General features: G+C 30.5%; 1 protein-coding gene across 6 annotated transcripts in view; it reads left to right on the top strand.

Annotated features, from left to right (window-relative positions):
- LOC148178177 (glutamate receptor ionotropic, kainate 2-like) overlaps nucleotides 1–21,123 on the top strand; it is a 116,976-nt gene that overhangs the window by 92,609 nt on the left and 3,244 nt on the right. For 3 of the 6 annotated variants that reach the window (XM_088029348.1, XM_088029351.1, XM_088029350.1), the window contains 4 exons: nucleotides 3,669–3,926; nucleotides 14,352–14,549; nucleotides 18,778–19,269; nucleotides 19,392–19,634. In XM_088029348.1, coding sequence (XP_087885474.1) covers nucleotides 3,669–3,926; nucleotides 14,352–14,549; nucleotides 18,778–19,269; nucleotides 19,392–19,634 — 1,191 coding nt within the window. Of the gene's footprint in view, nucleotides 1–3,310; nucleotides 3,566–3,668; nucleotides 3,927–14,351; nucleotides 14,550–18,777; nucleotides 19,270–19,391; nucleotides 19,635–21,123 lie in introns of all 6 variants that reach the window. The other 3 variants (XM_088029349.1, XM_088029352.1, XM_088029353.1) reach the window with 2 other exon arrangements.

Genomic DNA, 21,123 nt, shown 5'->3' on the forward strand with positions numbered 1-21,123 from the left:
GATTGATCACCAAAGTGGAATCTACCTAAATTATTATCTCAATTAAGACAATATTTCTATTTTTAAAGTAATATTAAAACGTTTTTTATACAACGCCATCTTATGTACTTTTTGTACACCAACTACAGAATTGACAGAATTGACAGATGACGAAATTTATAAATGTCAGATGTGACAGTTCTCATGAATTTAAAAAATTCATTTATTTGAATTAAAAGTTTTTCGGTCAAAATGTTTAATACAACTCTTGTGTGTTAACTATTTTACAGCGCTCAATCATTAATAAGACCAGGGTCGATAATTTTTGAAACCAAAAAAAATCGTAGTAGAATGAAACCTATTGGAAAATGTTGGGAATATTACAAAAATCAAAGGAAAAATAAATTACGGTCGATTCGAGGTCGGGAAGTGGGAGAGGGTTGGTTTTTAAGGGGTAAAATCGGTTTATCTCGATTTCCGGCAAAACTACAAGTCTTATGGAAAAAAGTTAAATTGCAAAGTTGCAGGTAATAAAAAGATCTACAACTTTTGTATTTACACTTTTTTCTCATAACCTCAAAATTCACATGAAAAACTCAAAAAACCACGTTTTTGGTTTTTTATTTTTATCTTTTACAAAAAATTTTTTTTTTATGAAATTTGGTGAGAATTTACCTTTGTAGATACCAAATACACAAGAATTTTTTGGATTTGAAAAATTCATTTTTTCTCCTTATTTTTATTTAATACCGAAAAAGCACCCTAATTTTCAATCGAAAATTCACGCGTCAAAATATCAGCTTTTTAAAAAAGTTGGTGGGCTTTTTATTCGTTGAAATCTCTACTTTCTGATAGTGTAATAAAAAATATACGTCACTATGGAAAATATTTTCAAAAAATTTAAAAAACGAAAAAATTCGAATCCAAAAATTATTTTTCTATCATTATGTACAATTTTGAGCTATTTATTAATATTAACACTGTAATTACTTATTTAGCGTATGATTCTATGTTACATTGATAAACAAAAAAATTTTCAATCTATCAAACATTAAGATTGCAAAATAAAACATGGGAAAATGCTTGTTAAAAATATTCAAGATAGGATTTAAAGGGAATTTTATCTAAAAAATGAGGATGTTATAATTTTTTTTTTCAGTAAAAAAGCTGGTTTATTACAGTTTTATTATATTTTTGTCATAAAAAAAATCTCATACTATATAAATGTTTTTCGGAATATTTTTTAGTTCAATAATTTCTGTCTCTTTGATGGTATTCCTTCGTCGTTTTCCGACTCTAGCAATGAAATTTCGGGAGGTTTTTAATCTAGACTTATTTATTAATTGTGCGAAATTACAAAATTATCGATCAAAAGAAACACATTTCGAAATTTTTTAAATTGATGATGGAACTAGAAATTTTTGAAAAAATATGTTAATGCCTGTAACTCTAACAATTTTATTGCCAAAGCAATCAAATTTGGCAAAGTTACTAATTTGGACTTAGTTACTAACCATACGAAACTTTAAAATTATGCAGCAAAAGATACTGAATTTGAAAATTTTTTATAATTTTTTTAAATGGACCAAAACTGTAAAAATTATTTATTAGGGGTTTTATCTCGGTCAGTTTTGACGTCAAACAATAAAATTTGAGGAAGTTACTAATTTAGACTTATTTATTAACTGTGCTAAATTGCAAAAATATAAACCAAAAAAGTCAAATTTTGGAATTTTTTATTTTGAAAAAGAACCAAAAACTTTTGGAAAAAATATATGGGTTTATTTTAATGTCAAAACAATGAAATATAGCAAGGCTATTATTTCAGATTTAATTACTAAATATGCCAAATTTCAAAATTATACAGCAAAAGGTACTAATTTTGGAAAATTTAATTTTTTGATTGAACCGAAATCTGAAAGAATTGTCTAATAAGGGCTGCATCTCTAACAATTTTAAAGCCAAAGCAATCAAATTTACCAAAATTACTACTTTGAACGTAATTACTAAGTCTGCTAAATTTCAAAATTCTACAGCAAAACGTACTAATTTTGGCAAATTTAATTTTTTTTATTAAACCGCTAACTGTTTAAATTATATATGAATTAAGGGCTGTATTTTTAACAAACATGAAAATTGAGGAGATTACTAATTTAGACGTACAGTAATTAATATACAATTAACTGCGAATAAAAATGCTATTACAGATCAAAAATGTCAAATTTTGGATTTTTTTATTTTGGGAATAAACTATAAACTTTTGGAAAAAATATGTTAAAACTGTAACTCTGTTAATTTCAATGCCAGAGCAATCAACTTGTAGATGTTTTATCAAATATACACATTATTAACTTAGTTGTTTGTTAATTATAGTAGTATCTTTTGATTGAAAATTTTTTTGTTAATCAATGTAACTTATAATCATACGCTAAATGAGTAATTACAGTGTTAATAATAAATAGTTCAAAATTGTACATAATGATAGAAAAATAATTTTTCGATTCGAGTTTTTTTCGTTTTTTAAATTTTTTGAAAATATTTTCCATAGTGACGTATATTTTTTATTACACTATCAGAAAGTAGAGATTTCAACGAATAAAAAGCCCACCAACTTTTTTAAAAAAGCTGATATTTTGACGCGTGAATTTTCGATTGAAAATTAGGGTGCTTTTCGGTATTAAATAAAAATAAAAAGAAAAAATGAATTTTTCAAATCCAAAAAAATCGTGTGTATTTGGTATATACAAAGGTAAGTTCTCACCAAATTTCATAAAAAAAAATTTTGTAAAAGATACAAATAAAAAAACAAAAACGTGGTTTTTTGAGTTTTTCATGTGAATTTTGAGGTTATGAGAAAAAAGTGTAAATACAAAAGTTGTAGATCTTTTTATTACCTACAACTTTGCAATTTAACTATAAACCGATTTTAACCCTTAAAAACCAACCCTCTCCCACTTCCCGACCTCGAATCGACCGTAATTTATTTTTCCTTTCATTTTTATTTTTATTTTTAATAACTATTATATTATTTCTGCATATTTGAGCTATGGAAACTTCTGCAAAACTCACTATAACGTGAAATACGAAGAAATTCAATTAAATTAGATGATATTAATGGATGTAGGTATGTACACACAACTAAATTCGGCTTCTTATTGTAAAGTAAAATTATATGTTATGCAAACCTGTTTAATTTAATTGAATCGTTTATGTAACTCATGTTTGCGTCGTTGTGGAAATTGCCTGAATACTAAACAAACTATTTTCGAGTCGAAATTGTTTTTGTAATGAACCTAATAATTATGTATTCTAGTTTCCACCCGTTCTCTAGGTTCCCACCGACAAAGAGTCGGCCTTCTTTTCGTTCATGAACCCTCTCGGCTACGACATTTGGATTTTCGTCGGCGGGGCGTTTTTCATGTCTAGCTTTACCCTATTCTCATTAGCTAGATTCACGCCTTACGAATGGTTTTACCCTCAACGATGGAAGAGCAATAATTACCTAGTAAATCAACTCAGCATGTCCAACAGCTTCTGGTTCATCACAGGAACGCTATTACGCCAACCTTCAGGAGTCAATCCTCAGGTACACGGAAACATCGCAGCGCTTCAACACTAGACACTCCGATTGTTGAAAAATTCCCACTTTGTAAGCGTTTTGTGTTGTCAATTTTTTCCATTATTTGAAGGTGCCGACCAGTCAGCAAACGCGGCTCTTTTCATTCATGAATCCCCTGGCGATGGATATCTGGATGTACGTGTTCTCGGCGTACGTCTTGGTCTCAATAACAATGTTCGTGGTGGCCAGGTTTTCGCCCTATGAATGGCACAATCCTCATCCGTGCGATATGGAAAACGAGCTCGTTGAAAACCAATTTTCGCTTCCAAATTCCTTCTGGTTTACTATCGGGACGCTGATGCAACAAGGATCAGATCTCAATCCGAAGGTACCATGTTGAATAGTGAGCACTCTCATTGCTAACATGTTTCACACAACACTCCTTTCTGGTACCTGCATGTTAAATAAGCACCTTTTCCTAAGCATGACATTTTCAAATTCATTCCATTCTACTGCAAACACATTTGGTGGGCGGGTGCTTATTCGACATGGTACCTTTTGAAATTTGCTAGCAAACTGTTCTAGTGTTGGAGTGTCTGTGATTCATGTTAACAATTATTATTTATCTGTCTTAGGCCCGTATTTATAGTCAGTTCTCAAGTCATTGCTTGAGTCGAACTTAATGAAGTCAAACTTATTGAATAAGTCTCTCTTATTCGGAGAACTGTTCCATAGTTGCAATATAAGTATGACTTGATTAACAAATGCTTGTTTCTTATTTCATGTTTAAAAATAAGTTTTTCTTGAATACTAAGTCGCAAAATAAGAAGACTTTTTGTACATTGACGTGAAATAATTTGTCAAATATAAAAAGACTGGGGGTGCGATTCTCGAAATCACACTAAAAGTTTAGTGCACTAAATTTTTAGTACGAGAAAATCAGTGTGGTATCAAAAATAGTGTATTCTCCATCATCAAACTAAAAAGTGCACTAATATTTTAGTGTGGTCTAAATATTATCTTGGCAACATCGCAAAAACAGTTTGTCAGGTTGACTGATCTCAAAAAATTAACCTTTCCAGTCGAATGTTCAACAAAAATAAATGCAGCATTAAAGTCTTCCACAAGAAATCACAGCAAAATGAACAAATTTTATAGTTTTTGCTACTTTTTGATACGATTTTTGACTCGTGAAACCATAATCTCATGAGAATATCTCATCGTGGATCCAAACTTTTAGCGCATATATATATATATATATAACTTGCGTTTTATTGAGAAGCAAAAGAAATCATCTAAACTTTCTGAACAAATTTTGGTTTTTGTACAAGACAAGATTATGTCTATCTTTACATGAAAAAATGCCCAATAACTTTGGAGAAAAGAAAAAACATAAAAATACATCAGGTGTGGCAAAACTTGGCTCAAAATTTAAAATAAGGCATAATTAAACACCAACAGACAACAGAACAAAATGATCCAGTCAAACAGAATGTGTTAGATTTTAAAGAAATAGTATTTTTCCAATCAGTGGTGTTGCAGAAGAAGAATATCATGATAACACTAAAACCACTAATTTTTGGAGTCGGATTTGCATGGTCTTGAAATTAAATACGTCTTCAGTAAATCGAAAAGTTTTACCGAGTTTTTATATCCTATATTTTTAAGGAATTTTCTATATAAATATTTTGGTTTCATGTAAATTTTGCTGCTATTCGTCTAGATTCTTCTTCTAATTTCATTACTTTATCAAAAATTTTGAAAATCTAAATAAATTAGCATGCAATTTAGTCTACTTTCGACCACACTAATAATTTCGTACTGAAGTTTCTAATTTCTAATTCTAAATCTTAATTCTAATTACTAAGTACTTTAATTAGGCGAGTTTTCTTTCTTTTGAAATCAGTTTTATAAAAAAAATTGGACTAAAAAGAAAAATAAATTTTAAATATAAACATAAAACAGTCGAAGAATTTTAGAAAAATTTCTTGTTACAAGCATTCTGAAAATGGTTTCTAAAAGGTAATTTTTTGTTGAAAAACTATAAAAAGCCATTATGCTCACGTCGTCAAAAAAAAAGTTATGAATTTTTTATTGTCTTCCGACAAACAAATTATAAAAAATATAGTATATTCTATTTTTTACACATAAAAACGCCAGAAGGCACTTAAACAAATGATCCACAGATTTATTTTAATAAATAGTTAACTACCTCTTGAATAATGTGTGTATTTCGAGCTCAAATTCACATTGCCGATTTTGAAAAAACCCCGCGCGACGTAGGAGCGCGGCAGCTGCCTCTCTCAAACGGCAATGTGAATTTTTGCGCTCTTATTAATGCACAATAGTTATTTTTTTAAAATTGCTATACAAATGTGTTAAAAATATCTCAGTTGTGATTCAAGATTCAATTCAAATTGTGTTTAAAATTTGTGGAAAAAATGCTGTTTAATCAAGTTAGTTTCCAAATTCACGTCAAAATTAAAATAAACGTTTACATTAAACTATCAACATCTTATGTCACAAATATCAACTATCCTTTTGTTTGCTTTAGATTGTAACAAAAGTCTTACTTTGAAAAATTGTCGCTTTTTCGTTGTTAATTAACGATTTCTAGTGTCCAATAAGTAAAACACGCCCGCTTTAATCAAAATTCCTCCATACGAATGAATGAAGAGACTTTTGAAAATTTGGTGTAAACGTAGTTTGCAATTATTGTCATTTGTGGTTTTGAAAACTAACTTTACAAAACAGCGTTTTATCCTAAAATTTTAAACACAATTTATATAAAATTAAAAATAAAAATAGATAATTTTATCATAGTTATGTTGAAAAGAATTCGAGAGTATTTCCGCAAAAATTCAAAAAATCGTTAAAATTTACACTTCTTAGGCGTCGCGATGTTAAACAAAAATAGTGATAAAAAGCAAATTTTTGCGACAGATTGTAGAGCTTGATCAACCAACACCTTATGCAAAATTACAAAATTTTACTTTTATCTTTGAAATTAAAGACGATTTTGGGGGTGACCATAAATGTTCAAGGGAAGGCAATAAAAAATTGAATATTTTTTTTTTGACGACGTGAACATATTATCTTTTTGAAGTGTTTTTTATCACAGAATTACGTAACAAAAAACTGTTCTACTGTGTAATGATTTTCTTTAGTAGAGGAGAGGGGGGCATAGTGGGGTACTTAACATTCAATTAGCCAAGCCCGTTAAAATAATAGAAATTAACAATTTTTTTTTACTAAATATCATAGACTAATGTATTGCGGATGATTTTTGTTGTACTTTTTTTGATTACCATAAAAAACTTACGACATGTGAGCATTATTTTAAAAAATGGGATTTGCCCCGCTTTGCCCCGCACATAGGGGTAAAGTGGGGTACCCTATGAGGAAATCAATTTTTTGAATAACTGTGTTCCTACTTAGAAAAAGTAACATTTTAAAATTACTTAGGCATCAATGCATATTGCACATAAATGAGCAGGTTCATCATATTTAGCCACTACATTTGTATGACTAAATTTGAAAAAAACTTGCTCCCTAACTTCGCGAATTTTTTAACGAAAACACTGAATTTCACATTTTGTTTTATAAAACATATAGGTTTTCACAATTTGTTTTATAAAACACACGTGGTTAACTGTCAACTAACAACCAATCAAAACACGCTATTCGACTTTTTTCACGGCGTTTGATTTGAGCAGCAGGAGTGTTACCCCGCTATGCCCCGGTACCCCACTATGCCCCCCTCTCCCCTACTACCCAAAAAAGGAAATGCCATTTTTCAAAATGTTAGGTAGTAAACTTATCCTTGAACCAGAGAACTTGAAAATGTAATCATTATGATTTTTACGAAAAACGTATGCATGCATTTTGTAAAATAATGGTTTTTGATATCTCTGACGTTATTAAAATGATAAATGCTAATTTATACAGTGTATACTTAAATATAATCTTTTGACTACTTTAGTATACATTTTTGCCTCCAACAATTACAGTCGAATGTCGATAATTCTAATTACTAAGTACTTTAATTTAGCGAGTTTTCTTTCTTTTGAAATCAGTTTTATAAAAAAATTTGGACTAAAAAGAAAAATAAATTTTAAATATAAACATAAAACAATAATTAAAATGATTTGCCAAATAATCATGGCAAAACACAAGAATTTTTTGTAACAGTTTGGAAAAATTCGATTTACTTATAAAGATTTGTAAAGTAAAAGTCTCTATTTGAATTATTATCAATCAATTCTTCTCGTTTACAAGAAAAAATTGTTTTAACGAGTAATAAATTCAGAGTTTGTTTGAATTATACAAGTCAAGTGTTTAGTTCGAATAATGGGAAAATTCGAATTATCGAGAGTCGACTGTACTATCGCATCAAAGTGCGTTAGATTAAGAGATAAAAACTTAAGGATTGATGCATGTTTAAAGTTTTTAATTTTCATAATTTTATAAGACATTATAAAACTAAAAGAATAACTTGTATTTTTTAATGCAGCGCTAGTTGGGACAAAACACAAATCTGGCTGATCAAATTTTAGAGATTCATAAAAAAGCATTTATTTTTACAAAAAATAATATTATGATTATTGTAAATAACGAATAACAAAAAATTGATTTGAAATTTATACATATTTTTTTGATTCACTTTTTTGTCTTACTCAGCAAAATGGTTCAAAATGGTCTAGAGAAAATGTAAAGAGTAGCCAAATAATTTATAATTTGCAACATAAACGATAAGTAATCTACGCGTTTATACTCTAGTTAGCATTTATTTGAAATATAAAAAATAAAAATTAGTTTTTATTAACATTACATTACAAACATTTATGTCAAACATGTGAAAATGTCACATAGTAAACTGGGGAGACATGTAAATTTAAATCGCTTATAGCTTTAACTTAGGCAAATTCTGGCATACAATTTTTAAAAAAATAGTGATGATACATCTTGGAGAATTCATATATACTTAAACTTTATAGTTCTGCTACGTTCCAAAAAACTTATGAAACTTGAAAATTACAACATCTATTTTAAGTCGAAAAATTATGTAATATTTACAATCAAGGGCCCTAAACCTGACATAGATGCATAAATATTTATTATATTTTACTATTATTATGTACTCACTTCTATCTAAAAACCCTATAATCCAGTAACACTTTTTTTAGGCGACTTAAACTAAAAATGAAATTTTTAGGCCTTAAAAGCGGCCTAAAAGTGAGTCTTTTCTGGCCGCAAACATTTTCGGCCGATCTATGGTGGCGCCATCTATCCTTAGTTTTGCATATTACATTAAGATACCGATTTTACCCTCAATTTTATAATTATTTGGGTAAAATCAAATCGACAAACTGCTGTAAAGTGCAACAAAGACGTGTTGAATTATTGAAAATGAACATGTCTACCAGTGCTGCTGCAACAACATTAAAAAACACATTAAACCTAATTCATACAAATTGTGAAGCTAGGCGTGCTGAAACTGCAAATGTAAATAAAGAAAATATGAACTTTTCTGAAGGATTTACAAACATTTACAATTACTCAGTTGTTATAATTGATTAAATCAATAAATCATAAATAAACAATAATTAACTTGTAAATTTATTGATGTCGCCTAAAAAATCTTGTGTGTAACACGGCCAAAAAAGAACTACTTTTGGTCTTGGTACACAAATAGCTATTTCGGCACAACTGTGTTCAGTTAAAATAAATAAATTGTTTATTAACGTTACCTTAGTACCTAGAGCTTAGCTTAATGTTTTATTTCAACTTACAAAACATAATAGAATTAATTTTCTAGTCAATAATGTTGAAGACAATTTGAAAATTTGACTCGCTAGATTCTGATTTAGTCCCATCGTGCAGCGGTTGTAAATTTACAGGAAATTTCAAAATCGTAAGTCCCTTGTGATTTTTGGTTCGCATTTAGAAATATAATACAACTTGCGATAATGTGGACGATTCATCTAACTATAAATACAATCGACTGAAAAGTTTTAAGTTAATCGATGTCGAAGAACAATAGATCAAAAAATTAAAGGAAAAGAGTTTTTATTTTTTTTTTCTGCTATTCAGAGTTGTCTACATGATCAGGTGGTACGCCGTTTTAGATACATCCTGTTTAAAAAAAGAGTAAGAAATTCTTAAGTCGACCTATGGGTGGACTTGGCCAAGTTCGACTTATTTATCAAATAAGTTAAGAACAAATTCTCAAGTTGTGACTATGAAATCGTATGTGCATAATAAGTTTCTCTCCAAATAAGATTTACTTCATTAAATTTTTTCAAATAAGAATTACTTGTTTGGCGACTATGAATCAAGCACGCAAATAAGATCGACTTGATCAAGCAATTGCTTAAGCAACGACTATGAATTCGGGCCTTAATCCTGATATAAATAAGTTTGTAGAAACGGTTTCAAATGGTTTTAAAAATAGATTTAAATCCTCTGATATTCACATATTTAGTTATAGCCCCGTCTAGGTTTATCCTTCGACACCTTCGATCATTCAATGTTCGAACTTTATAACTAATTTATAGTTAATCTAACAAGGAGATTTAGGGTGTCCACATCTGTAGGACATTAATGACAATCATTACCACATGATTGAAACGTTATTAGTGTAGATGACACCAGAAATAGGTTTGATACAACTCCATTATAAACACTAAGTTGAAATATAAGAACTATCAGCAAAGTATGTACCGGGTGTTCCAGCGACTGCTGAACATAGGGAAATAACATGGGAAAATGAATTTAATTTTTTTCCTGCTCTCTCGAACTTCCAAATTGAATTTGGTCAGTGGTGGATTATTCTTTGAATGATTCTCAATCAGACCGTAATTTTTTAAATCCGATGCTTTTACGGCATTATTAAAAAAAATCAAATTAAAAACGGTTAATTTTAAAGTTCCCGCCGGAATGTCGGTACATTTGAAATTGAATATTTGTCGTTGTGACAGCCAAGTTCACGGTGAATTGAGTATATACGGTGGCCGCATCTCTCTAGCCGAACAGAATGATGACGTCACAGTCGCCCTATTTAAAAATTTATAAATTTATAAATTTCGCAGAAATAATGTTTAAACTTTTATTAACATATCAGAAAATTATATAGCAATTCCTTTCACTTTGGGGAAACACATTTTTAACCATTTCTTAGCTATAATTTAGCAGAAATATTATTCCTAGTTTTTTTACTGTTGTTATAATTTTTGTTTCTGTAATATGTTCTATCTGCTTTTTGAATTAAATATAACAATAAAACACATAATAAAAAAGAAAAGTATGTATCTAATACTAGAGTTGTTTTTTTAATTTTTTTAGCATTTTTTGATTTTATGTGTGTACGTGACTTTCTTTTAGCCCTCGCAGATTATTCTTGACTCGTATTTAATCTTTTTACCTTGATTATGCGCGTTAAAGAATATATCGTCGTATATTAAGTCGTTAAGTTGCTAAGTCCATTTCGAATTGTTTTAACCGAAGTCGAGAAATCTTATTTTTTTTAGGGGAATGAAAATAAAATGTTTCTTAATTCTGAAATCATAACACATCAAAACATCCAATGCTGTACTATTCTGTTATTCTTTTTATAAAATTGAAAACGTATTTTGTTCAAAAATGACTTAGCAACTTAACAACTTAAGCCGACGGTATGTGGCAATAATGCTTTACAGCTTCTTTACAGCAGTCAATAATTTACGGTGTACAGTACAATATTTTGTTACAAAAATTATTAACAATCATACGTCGTACGAAAATGAGGCCAAAATGCATTTTCTAACTTGATAGTTTGTAAAATACAATAAATGACCAACCGTTCTAAACTCTATTGTGTTTATTACTTTTCCTACGACCCCATATGAAAGTGACATTTTCCACACGGTTAAATGACTCCGAAAGTTGATGTTTTCGTACATCCATTTCCGAAAGTAAAAGTCACTAGTGTGATATGAATATATCCGCACAGACCTGTCAAAATTGACAGTTATTTTCAAATACAAATGTAACTCCTGAATTTTTGTCTCAAATATCTAGACGATTCACTGTAAAACAACATGCATAATGGTAAAAATGAATTGGTTAGGTCCTTTTTGACAAACCAGTTTTGACAGGTCTGTTCGGATATATTCATATCACACTAGTGACTTTTACTTTCGGAAATGGATGTACAAAAACATGAACCATCTAAATATGTGGAATACGTCACTTTTTTATGAGGTTGTAGAAAAATGGCATTTAGAATAGATAAGAAATGAACTATTGTCGAAACTTATGGTTTCTTCCTGATGATGAAAGGTCGTAGGAAAAATAGTGTACATAACTCGTCGGAAAGTGTCTTTCTTGCACTCGTGTAAAATCTGCACTCGGCTGGCGCCTCGTGCATCTACTTTTACACTCGTGCGAAATTGGTCACTTTCCGTACTTGTTATGTAAATATCTATTTTCTACTTTGCGTTAACAATACTTTCATTTCAACGATTGTTTTTATTATAGCACGCAAAACAGTAATTTTTTTTCGTTATGTTGGCTATGTTATTATGCCGACACTTAAACGTTGAATCAAAACCTTAATGATGATCATCATCATGATCACGAAAATGTGAATTTAATAATAATGAATCAGAAGAAAAGCAAACGTTGTAATACCTAATTTTGCAAAATTAAACAGAAAACGTCTGTAATTATTTGAATTGAAATTTTGTTAGACAAATGTCATTACCTCTTTTGTCACCAACCTAACTTGTCTAAAATCCCTAATCGAAAATAATTTCTTTCAAATGCAATTTTTAAATTTATTTACAATGCAAAGTAGAAAAAATAGTGTATTACACTCATTTCATAAGACGACTTGTAGCACTCATTCTATTTGACCACTCCTCGCTGCGCTCGTCGTGGTCAAAACTCATTCGTGCTACAATACTCGCCTTATGAAATACGTGTAATAATGTAGGGGAGAGGGGGGCATAGCGGGGCAACACTCCTGCTGCTCAAATCAAACGCCGTGAAAAAGTCGAATAGCGTATTTTGATTGGTTGTCAGTTGACAGTTGACCATGTGTGTCAAACAAAATGTGAAATCCAGTGTTTTCGTTAAAAAATTCGCGAAGTTAGAGAGCAAATTTTTTTCAAATCTAGTCATACGAATGTAGTGGCTAAATATGATGAACCTGCGCATTTGTGTGCAATATGCATTGATGCCTAAGTAATTTTAAAATGTTACTTTTTCTAAGTAGGTACACAGTTATTTTACCAAGCGGGGCAAAGCGGGGCAAATCCAATTTTACAAAATAATACTCACATGTCGTAAGTTTTTTATTGTAATCAAAAAAAGTACAACAAAAATCATCCGCAATACATTAGTCTATGATATTTAGTAAAAAAATCTTGTTAATTTCTATTATTTTAGGATGCGTGGCTAATTGATTGTTAAGTTCCCCACTATGCCCCCCTCTCCCCTACTATTATTACGCGTTGATAAAAAATGCAAGTTGGCGTTTGATCAGACACCCACATCAAAAAGTGCCGAGTGTCTTGGCTTGAAACTGCAAATAATTTTGAAAAATATTTTAAATCTCTGAACTAAAATAAAAATATTGTTAAATCTACTACAATTAATGAAATAAAAAAAAATTAAAGAATTTCCAGAGGAAATTATTGCTACATATATTGTTCAACGCACATATATGAGGGTTAAAAAATTAAATACGAGTCAAGAAGAATCCGCGGGGGCAAAAAGAAAGTCACGTACACACATTAAATCTAAAAATGTTAAAAAAATTAAAAAAATTATAACCTAATATTACCAAAAATATTTAATCTTAGACCCGCTGAAATTCTTAGTTCAAATACTAAATAAACTTTTGTTTGATGAATACATTAATTAACAGAAACATTTTTAATTTAAGGTCTTGGTCCACTTCTTCTCTGAACCCCACAATTATGTTTGTGTAATTCTCTGTGTATTCTAGTTTTAGGTCTTATATTTATATCTTGTATAATTTTTTAATTCATGGGTACCAACACTAGTATTAGATATTTACATACTTTTCTTTTCTATTATTATGTATGCCACATGAAAAATATTCAATTTCAAATGTACCGGCATTCCGGCGGGAAATTCAAAAATAACCGTTTTTAATTTGATTTTTTTGAATAATGCCGTAAAAACATCGAATTAAAAAAATTACAGTCTGATTGAGAATCATTCAAAGAATAATCCACCGCTGACCAAATTCAATTTGGAGGGTCGAGAGAGCAGGAAAAAAATAAAATTCATTTTCCCATGTTATTTCCCTATGTTCAGCAATCGCTGGAACACCCGGTACTTCGTAATTCCACCATATTTTAAATTGCGACGAGGATCTTGAAGTCGACTAATAGAATATGCATTAAAAGTGGATTTATTGCTGGAAGATTTCGATCACAGACAGTAGGATTTTACTTATCTTTCTGGATATGTGCTTGTGCAAAACTGATCTGACTGATAAATCGGGAAATTTATTATTACCTGCGTAGTCTATTGATAATGCACGCAATCCCACGTTTCAAATTCGTTTATTTAGAGTTTGTTCATATAAACAGAGTCCGATTTAATTACGGATTGTTTCGATTTTTATAAATTATGTTGGTAGCTGTGCTGTTTGTCATTGTCCATATCAAACAAACTGTTTATTCCATCAACAGTTGTTGTTATTAGCGTCTAAAATCTGTGTCACAGTACAATTATAGTTCCAAAACAGCATTTAACCGGCACATAATTATTTATATTCTAACTTTCCATGTTCTTCAAGGCAACGTCTACCCGCATAGTGGGCGGCATTTGGTGGTTTTTCACCCTCATTATAATCTCATCGTACACCGCCAACCTGGCAGCGTTTCTCACCGTTGAACGCATGATAACCCCCATCGAAAACGCCGAAGATCTCGCCGGCCAAACCGAAATCCCTTATGGGACGCTCGAAAGCGGCTCAACAATGACATTTTTCAGAGTAAGTGTGTAAAAAGCCCCAGTAGTCCAATCCACCTATAAAAACCATGTAAATGTTAAAATCTTCGACGATTTTATAGATTTAGAGGATTTCAAACAGATAAAAAGAATTTGCAGTTAAATCTTTTAATGAATTGCTCAGCTTAAGTGGATACGTTTTATACAAAATGATGCAATTTGAGGAAAATTGAGTTATGTACGGTCGCGGTTTAGAGAAAATGGGACAGTTTAATTACGTCAAAACGTGTTTCATTTTGTACAGTTTTATTCGATAACTGCAGAAGAGGTGCAGAGTTTTCAAATGCAATTTGTCTATTATTAAATTTTTAATTTTCACCAATAGGTAAAGGAAATATGTACATGGACCAACAACAAAAATTGTTTTATAATAGTATATTATGAAACGCGTTTCATAATGAACATTTTGCCGCACGCACGTTTTTAGGACACGACGAGCGCAGCGAGGAGTGTCGTAAAGTAGTAAGTGCGGCAAAATGCATTATGAACAAGTATAATACGCTATTTTTTCTATTTCGCCTTGTTTTAAACGAAAAAACTTGATTTCGAAATCTAGGGAATTTTAGGGTAGTTGGCATTTGCAAAATGTTCGGGAAAAAAAATCCAAGTAGCCAAATCCAATTTCAGTCAGTTTGACGGGTGTGACGTTTTGAGGTTACCGGAGCGCAAGGGAGCCAAGAGAGCGAAGATGTTGATCATGATCATGATGGTTCTCTTGCATCCAAGGGTTTTTCTCTGATGAATTATTAAGCCAAGTACAACAAGAAATAATAGTGTATTGATCGATTTATCAAGGTTTATCAAAACCAAAATCTAAATTGTCAACGTTGACGGCAGGGTGACGGTTTGTCTGCTGCAAACCTAAGAAAAATATAAGTTCCTGGAAATATTGGCACGGGATTGGTTCATTACGATACCGAAATACGCTCAAACGCGTATTGAAATATCTTCATTATGAACGCGAAATAGAAAAAAGGTGTGTTAAAACGCGAGTCCAGGTTTCTAGTACGAGTGGTTTTATGTTTTATAAATCGAGTTTTATGCTATTTTTCCTTATTTACATATTAAGTAGAAGTACAAAATGAAGCGCATTCAAAATAAATTCGATAATAGGCTTTGTTACAACAGCAAATTAGGAAAACATCATTATGTAAATAACGGACTCACCTACTTTTAAAAATTCACTTCCAATTTTTGACGAAATTTGTATTGAAGGTGGGAAGTCATTTCTAAAGTAGAATTGCCTCTTGATTTTAAATCTGAAGCTTGTTTTGCTCCATCAGGTCAGGACTTGAAGATATTTGTAAAATATTTTTTTAGGCGACAACTGAAAACGGAATTTTTAGACTTCAAAAGCGGCCTAAAAGTAAGTCTTTTCTGGCCGCAAACATTTTTGGCCCATCTATCCATAGTTTTGCATATTACATCAAGATACCGACAATACCCCCAATTTTATAATTATTTGGGTAAAATCAAATCGACAAACTGCTGTAAAGTGCAACAAAAACGTGTTGAATTATTGAAAATGAGCATGTCTAGCAGTGCTGCTGCAACAACATCAAAAAGCACATCAAATCTAATTCATACAAATTGTGAAGCTACACATGCCGAAACTGCAAATGCAAATAAAGAAAATATGAGCTTTTCTGAAGGATTCATAAATATTTACAATTATTCAATTGTTATAAATGATTAAATCAATAAATAATAAATAAAAATTAATTAACTTCCTTCTTGGCTAGCGCCTCGGCCATTAAAAAAAGGCTCGGCCAAAAAAGAACCACTTTTTGACCTTGGTACACAAGTAACTATTTTAGTACACTGCGTTCACTTTTGTTTTTTTTTTAAGTTTTATCTAACTAACTTGCAAAGTCGAGAAACTTTACAATAAATTAATAAACAAGTAATTAATTACATTAATTTCCCAACAAATTATACAGTATGTCCCCGGATTGAGTTCACAAGAGGGAAAAAATCGTTATTTTTCATTTTGCAAAAAAATGATTAAGAAATAATATTTCTTGCTTAATTTAAAATAAATAAATCTTTAATTAAAACTTTAATATTATTAAGCTGTGTTCTTAAAATCGAAAAAAATAAAAACTAAAGAAGAACTTTTTTATTTTTAATTTTGCAAAAAGTGTCAAAGGAATGAAATTTGTTCCTTAACTCAAAGTTATTTCCACTATTTGATTGACTCATTACTTGTTTCAGCAGATAGTTCAATTCTATCTCGTAATTCTTTAAGACTGTTTCGCATTTTCTCAACTATTGTTAAAGATGCAATTGCATTTCTTTTCCAATTGTTTAATACTTACGCATTATTGGGTAAATTTTCTTTTAATCTTTAACGCACTATTTGATATTGTAAATCCACAGCCTGCTCTTATTTAAAAACGATTAGAAAATTTAATAAATAAAAATAATGAAAAAATTAATTTTAAGAGTACAAACTAATAATTTTGAAATTTTAATTTCAGATTTATCTGTTTTGAAATAAGCAAAAAATGTTATTTCTTTGTCATTTTTCTTGTAAAATGGAAAACAAGCTTTTTTTCCCTCTTGTGAACTCAATCCGAGGACGTCTCTTAAAACTGAATATGAACCAAGAAATTACGATGTTGTAGGAAATTGCAATGAATTTTTAATAAAATTGCCAAAAAATAACAAAAAGTTTTAAAACTTCTCAATGTTTTTCGTCCTGTAACTTCTAAACGATAAGAGATAACAATACACTGGCAGCGCCTCAAAATGACAAAATGTCAGTCTTTTCAATGATGTATTACAACAAAAAATCGATGTAATATTTGTTGAGTATTATGCCAAATTCCATTTGAAAACATTAAAAAAAGTTTTTCAATAAAATCAATGGAAGTACTTACTTACCCTAGCGATAAGTTTTATAGGTCGTTGGAAAGCTTAAATTGATTTTCCGAGCACTTCTATATTATAAGTTTGCAAGATTATAGAAAGAGTGAAGAAAATTGTTTGTACAGTAGAACCTAAGAAAGTCATTTTTCGAAATTAGTTCGGAATCCGATGGAGCAAAAATTTGTGAACTTGTGTTATGTTCTAAATAATGTAACAGGCTATTAATTTATCTTTACTTGTAAAAATTACAAAAAATGGATAAAATGCACATTGAAAATGCTATTAATAAAATGATGAGACATATTGATCTCCATGAAAATAGTGCAATTCAACTTTTTTTTTAATCAATTTTATATTGCCCAGTGTCTTACCTGTCTTAATTCCGTCCATATGTTTTAAACAGGGTGATTTTTTAAAAACGGCAGGCGTTGTAGAATTTTTATTTATGAACCGATTTCAAAAATTTTAAAAACAAATTAAATGGTTTTAAATTTACTATAAACTGATAATTTTAAAATTTTTCTGAATGTCTTAGAATCTTTTGGTCGATACTCAACTTTCTTATTTTAAATTGGCAACCATTTTTTTTTTCATAATTTGGAAGATATAATTTTCTTGATTCAGAAATGTGTAATATGTTCTACTTTTACAAGAAATATTTTTTAAAAATTTATCAAAAATGAAAAAATTTTGACAATAAAAGTTAATAAAATCTAGGTGCGTGGTGTCAAATAACACAATATCGTTATTGTAATGTCAAAAAGCAGCAAATAACAGAAAGAACAAGTTTTCTTTCAACAAGATGAGGCTACACCTTACAAGCACAATGCATTTCTCGTGGGTGTCAATTGTGCAATGAAAAAAACAGGATGGCGTTTCAACAGTATTTTAATTAAATTATTAAATTAAATAATAATTAAATTTTTTCTGATTTGTAATTATTATTGTCTTTTGTTATTAATAATTTCAAAAAAAAATTGACAATCCATTCTGTTATTTGCTGCTTTTTGACATTACAATAACGGCATTCTTTTATTTGACACCATGCACCTAGATTTTATTAACTTTCATTGCCTATTTTTTTCAATTCCGACAATTTTTTTTAAAATATTTTTTTGTAAAAGTAAAACATTACACATTTCTGAATCAAGAAAATAATATTTTCCAAATTATGCAAAAAAAATATGGGTTCCAATTTAAAATAAACCAAAATCATCGGTTTATAGTAAATTAAAAACCATTTTTAATTTGTTTTTTTAATTTTTGAAATCGGTTCATAAATAAAATTATACAACGCCTGCCGTTTTTAAAAAATCACCCTGTATAACCTGTTGTGACAGGATTCCATGATCGAAACTTACAAGAAAATGTGGCGTTTTATGGAGAACCGTAAGCCGTCTGTATTCGTGCCGACTTATGAAGAGGGCATCCAAAAAGTTCTTGAAGGTAATTACGCCTTTCTGATGGAATCGACTATGCTAGACTACACCGTACAACGTGACTGCAATTTAACCCAAATTGGCGGTCTGCTAGATTCGAAAGGGTATGGTATAGCGACCCCCATGGGAAGTCCTTGGAGAGATAAGATATCGCTGGCTATATTAGAACTCCAGGAGAAAGGCGAAATTCAAATGTTGTACGACAGATGGTGGAAGAATACTGGAGAGACATGCAAAAGAAACGACAAAGGCAAGGAGTCCAAGGCTAATTCTTTAGGAGTTGATAACATCGGGGGAGTTTTCGTCGTCTTACTATGCGGACTCGCTTTCGCCGTCATCATTGCGATTTGCGAGTTCTGTTACAACTCAAAACGGAATGCCATCACTGAAAAAGTAAGTGAGAACGAGAAGAAAGAGCTTTAAAAATGCAGATTAGTCTATTTCCATTTCGTGAAGTTGGAATTAAAAATGTTTCACTTTTTAGTGGTGCGGCTAATTAGTTAACAACTTTTCAGCGATCGACAACAGCTCCACAACAATCCCTTTGTTCCGAGATGGGCGGTGAATTGTGCTTTGCTCTTAGATGTCGAGGATCACGACAAAGACCAGCGCTGCGTCGACAATGCTCGAAATGTTTGCCAGGAGCAACTTACGTTCCTGCGATGTTAGATATACCACCGCATCCACCACAACCGCCCTCAAGACCACCCCCAACGAACGGTCTTCCACTTCACGTTTGCCCAGAGGATACATCATTGGTAAGGGCAATATTATTAGATATTGAAAAGAAAACAGTCGACCGCTTGGCCACTAGCGATAACATCGAATTGTTTTTTGCTGATTTGACAGACGTTACATAAATATCCACTCTCTTTAATAAGCCGAATAGGGAGAAATTTTGTAGAATATTGTTCAAATAACGCAGTGGTGCAAAAATTTTTGAAAAGTACATGACGGTTTTGCCAAAATTTTCTAAAGAAATTCAAATATTCAGGCGGGAGCTAAAACACTTTTTCATTGGTTTGACGTCACGTCTCAGCTGCACGCTCCGCCCACTGATAGAATGGAGTGCGGGCACTACCGCCTGTAAAGTATGCAACCTCCCACTCTGGAGGATCAACAAACTCTGGCGGTCCATTTAAATACCATTGAAAGAGTTGTTTAGATGCAGTATTTAATTATTTTTTGTATTGTAGTTGGGTTGCAACGACTTAAAATGTATTTCCTTAATGATAATTTTGATCAGTGAATAATAAATGTTTAATTTCAGCCAGAATACAAGCTCTATTAATTTTTGGCATATTTTGTTAAATTTTCATAAAATCGTAAATTTCTTTTTTAGGGATATTTATATGCAACTTGCAACTTTGCATAATTTATGACGATACTAAATACAGCAGATATGGCAAATTCAATCTATTAGGATTTTTTGAATAAAGCTATTTTCTTGTAATCTACTTCGCGTTAAGAATATTTCTAAAAATTAGGTATTATTCTAAGAGAAGTTGCTTAGAATCGAATTTTAAATTCATTTATACCAAATAAGGAGTTTTTAAACGAAAAATTTCCAATTTTGATTCTATCACATACAGTTCTTTTAAGCAGTAATACATTGAATAATAAGAATTGGCCAACCACAATGAGCCATGAATTTTTTAGTACATACAATGTTGTCAATGCTCTCAATTTTGAACCACTTTCAACTTTAAATTTTGAGTTCCCATTAAGTATAATTGTATGCGAACTAAAAAATAAACAAAATCATTTATTTCGCAGAAATGAACAAAATTAGTATATTAAGTATTGAGAACGGTAAGGACACTTTACCGATCGAAGACAATTGTTTGGAGGAGGAGCGCAGCGAATTATTGTCTGAGATCGGTATAGTCTTTAACGTTTGTGATGCTTATAATATTTTTTGCACGATAGACAAATTTCGATTATTTTTATAAAACTAAAAATGTTACAAATAATTGACATTAATTGTTCTTCAGTAATTCCTGAAAAGTCAAAATTTCGGTCTGAGAATGAATATAAATCTTTCTTTTTTAATGACTATTTTTAAATTTTTACTTACCGTTCTAGAACGGTAATTAAATTTTGAACTTACCGTTTTGTTTATCTTGGTAACCAGTAAACTCAACTTACGGTCACTGTAACTAAGCAAAATTGTTCTATCGTGCAAAAAATAATATTTCATTACGTAACGATCGAATTTAAAGATTTTAGTATTTTAAAAAAATCGAT

This window comes from Gnatocerus cornutus, chromosome 2, assembly GCF_029298725.1.
Source record: "Gnatocerus cornutus isolate USDA-ARS CGAHR chromosome 2, icGnaCorn1.1, whole genome shotgun sequence".
Classification (NCBI taxonomy): Eukaryota; Metazoa; Arthropoda; class Insecta; order Coleoptera; family Tenebrionidae; genus Gnatocerus; species Gnatocerus cornutus.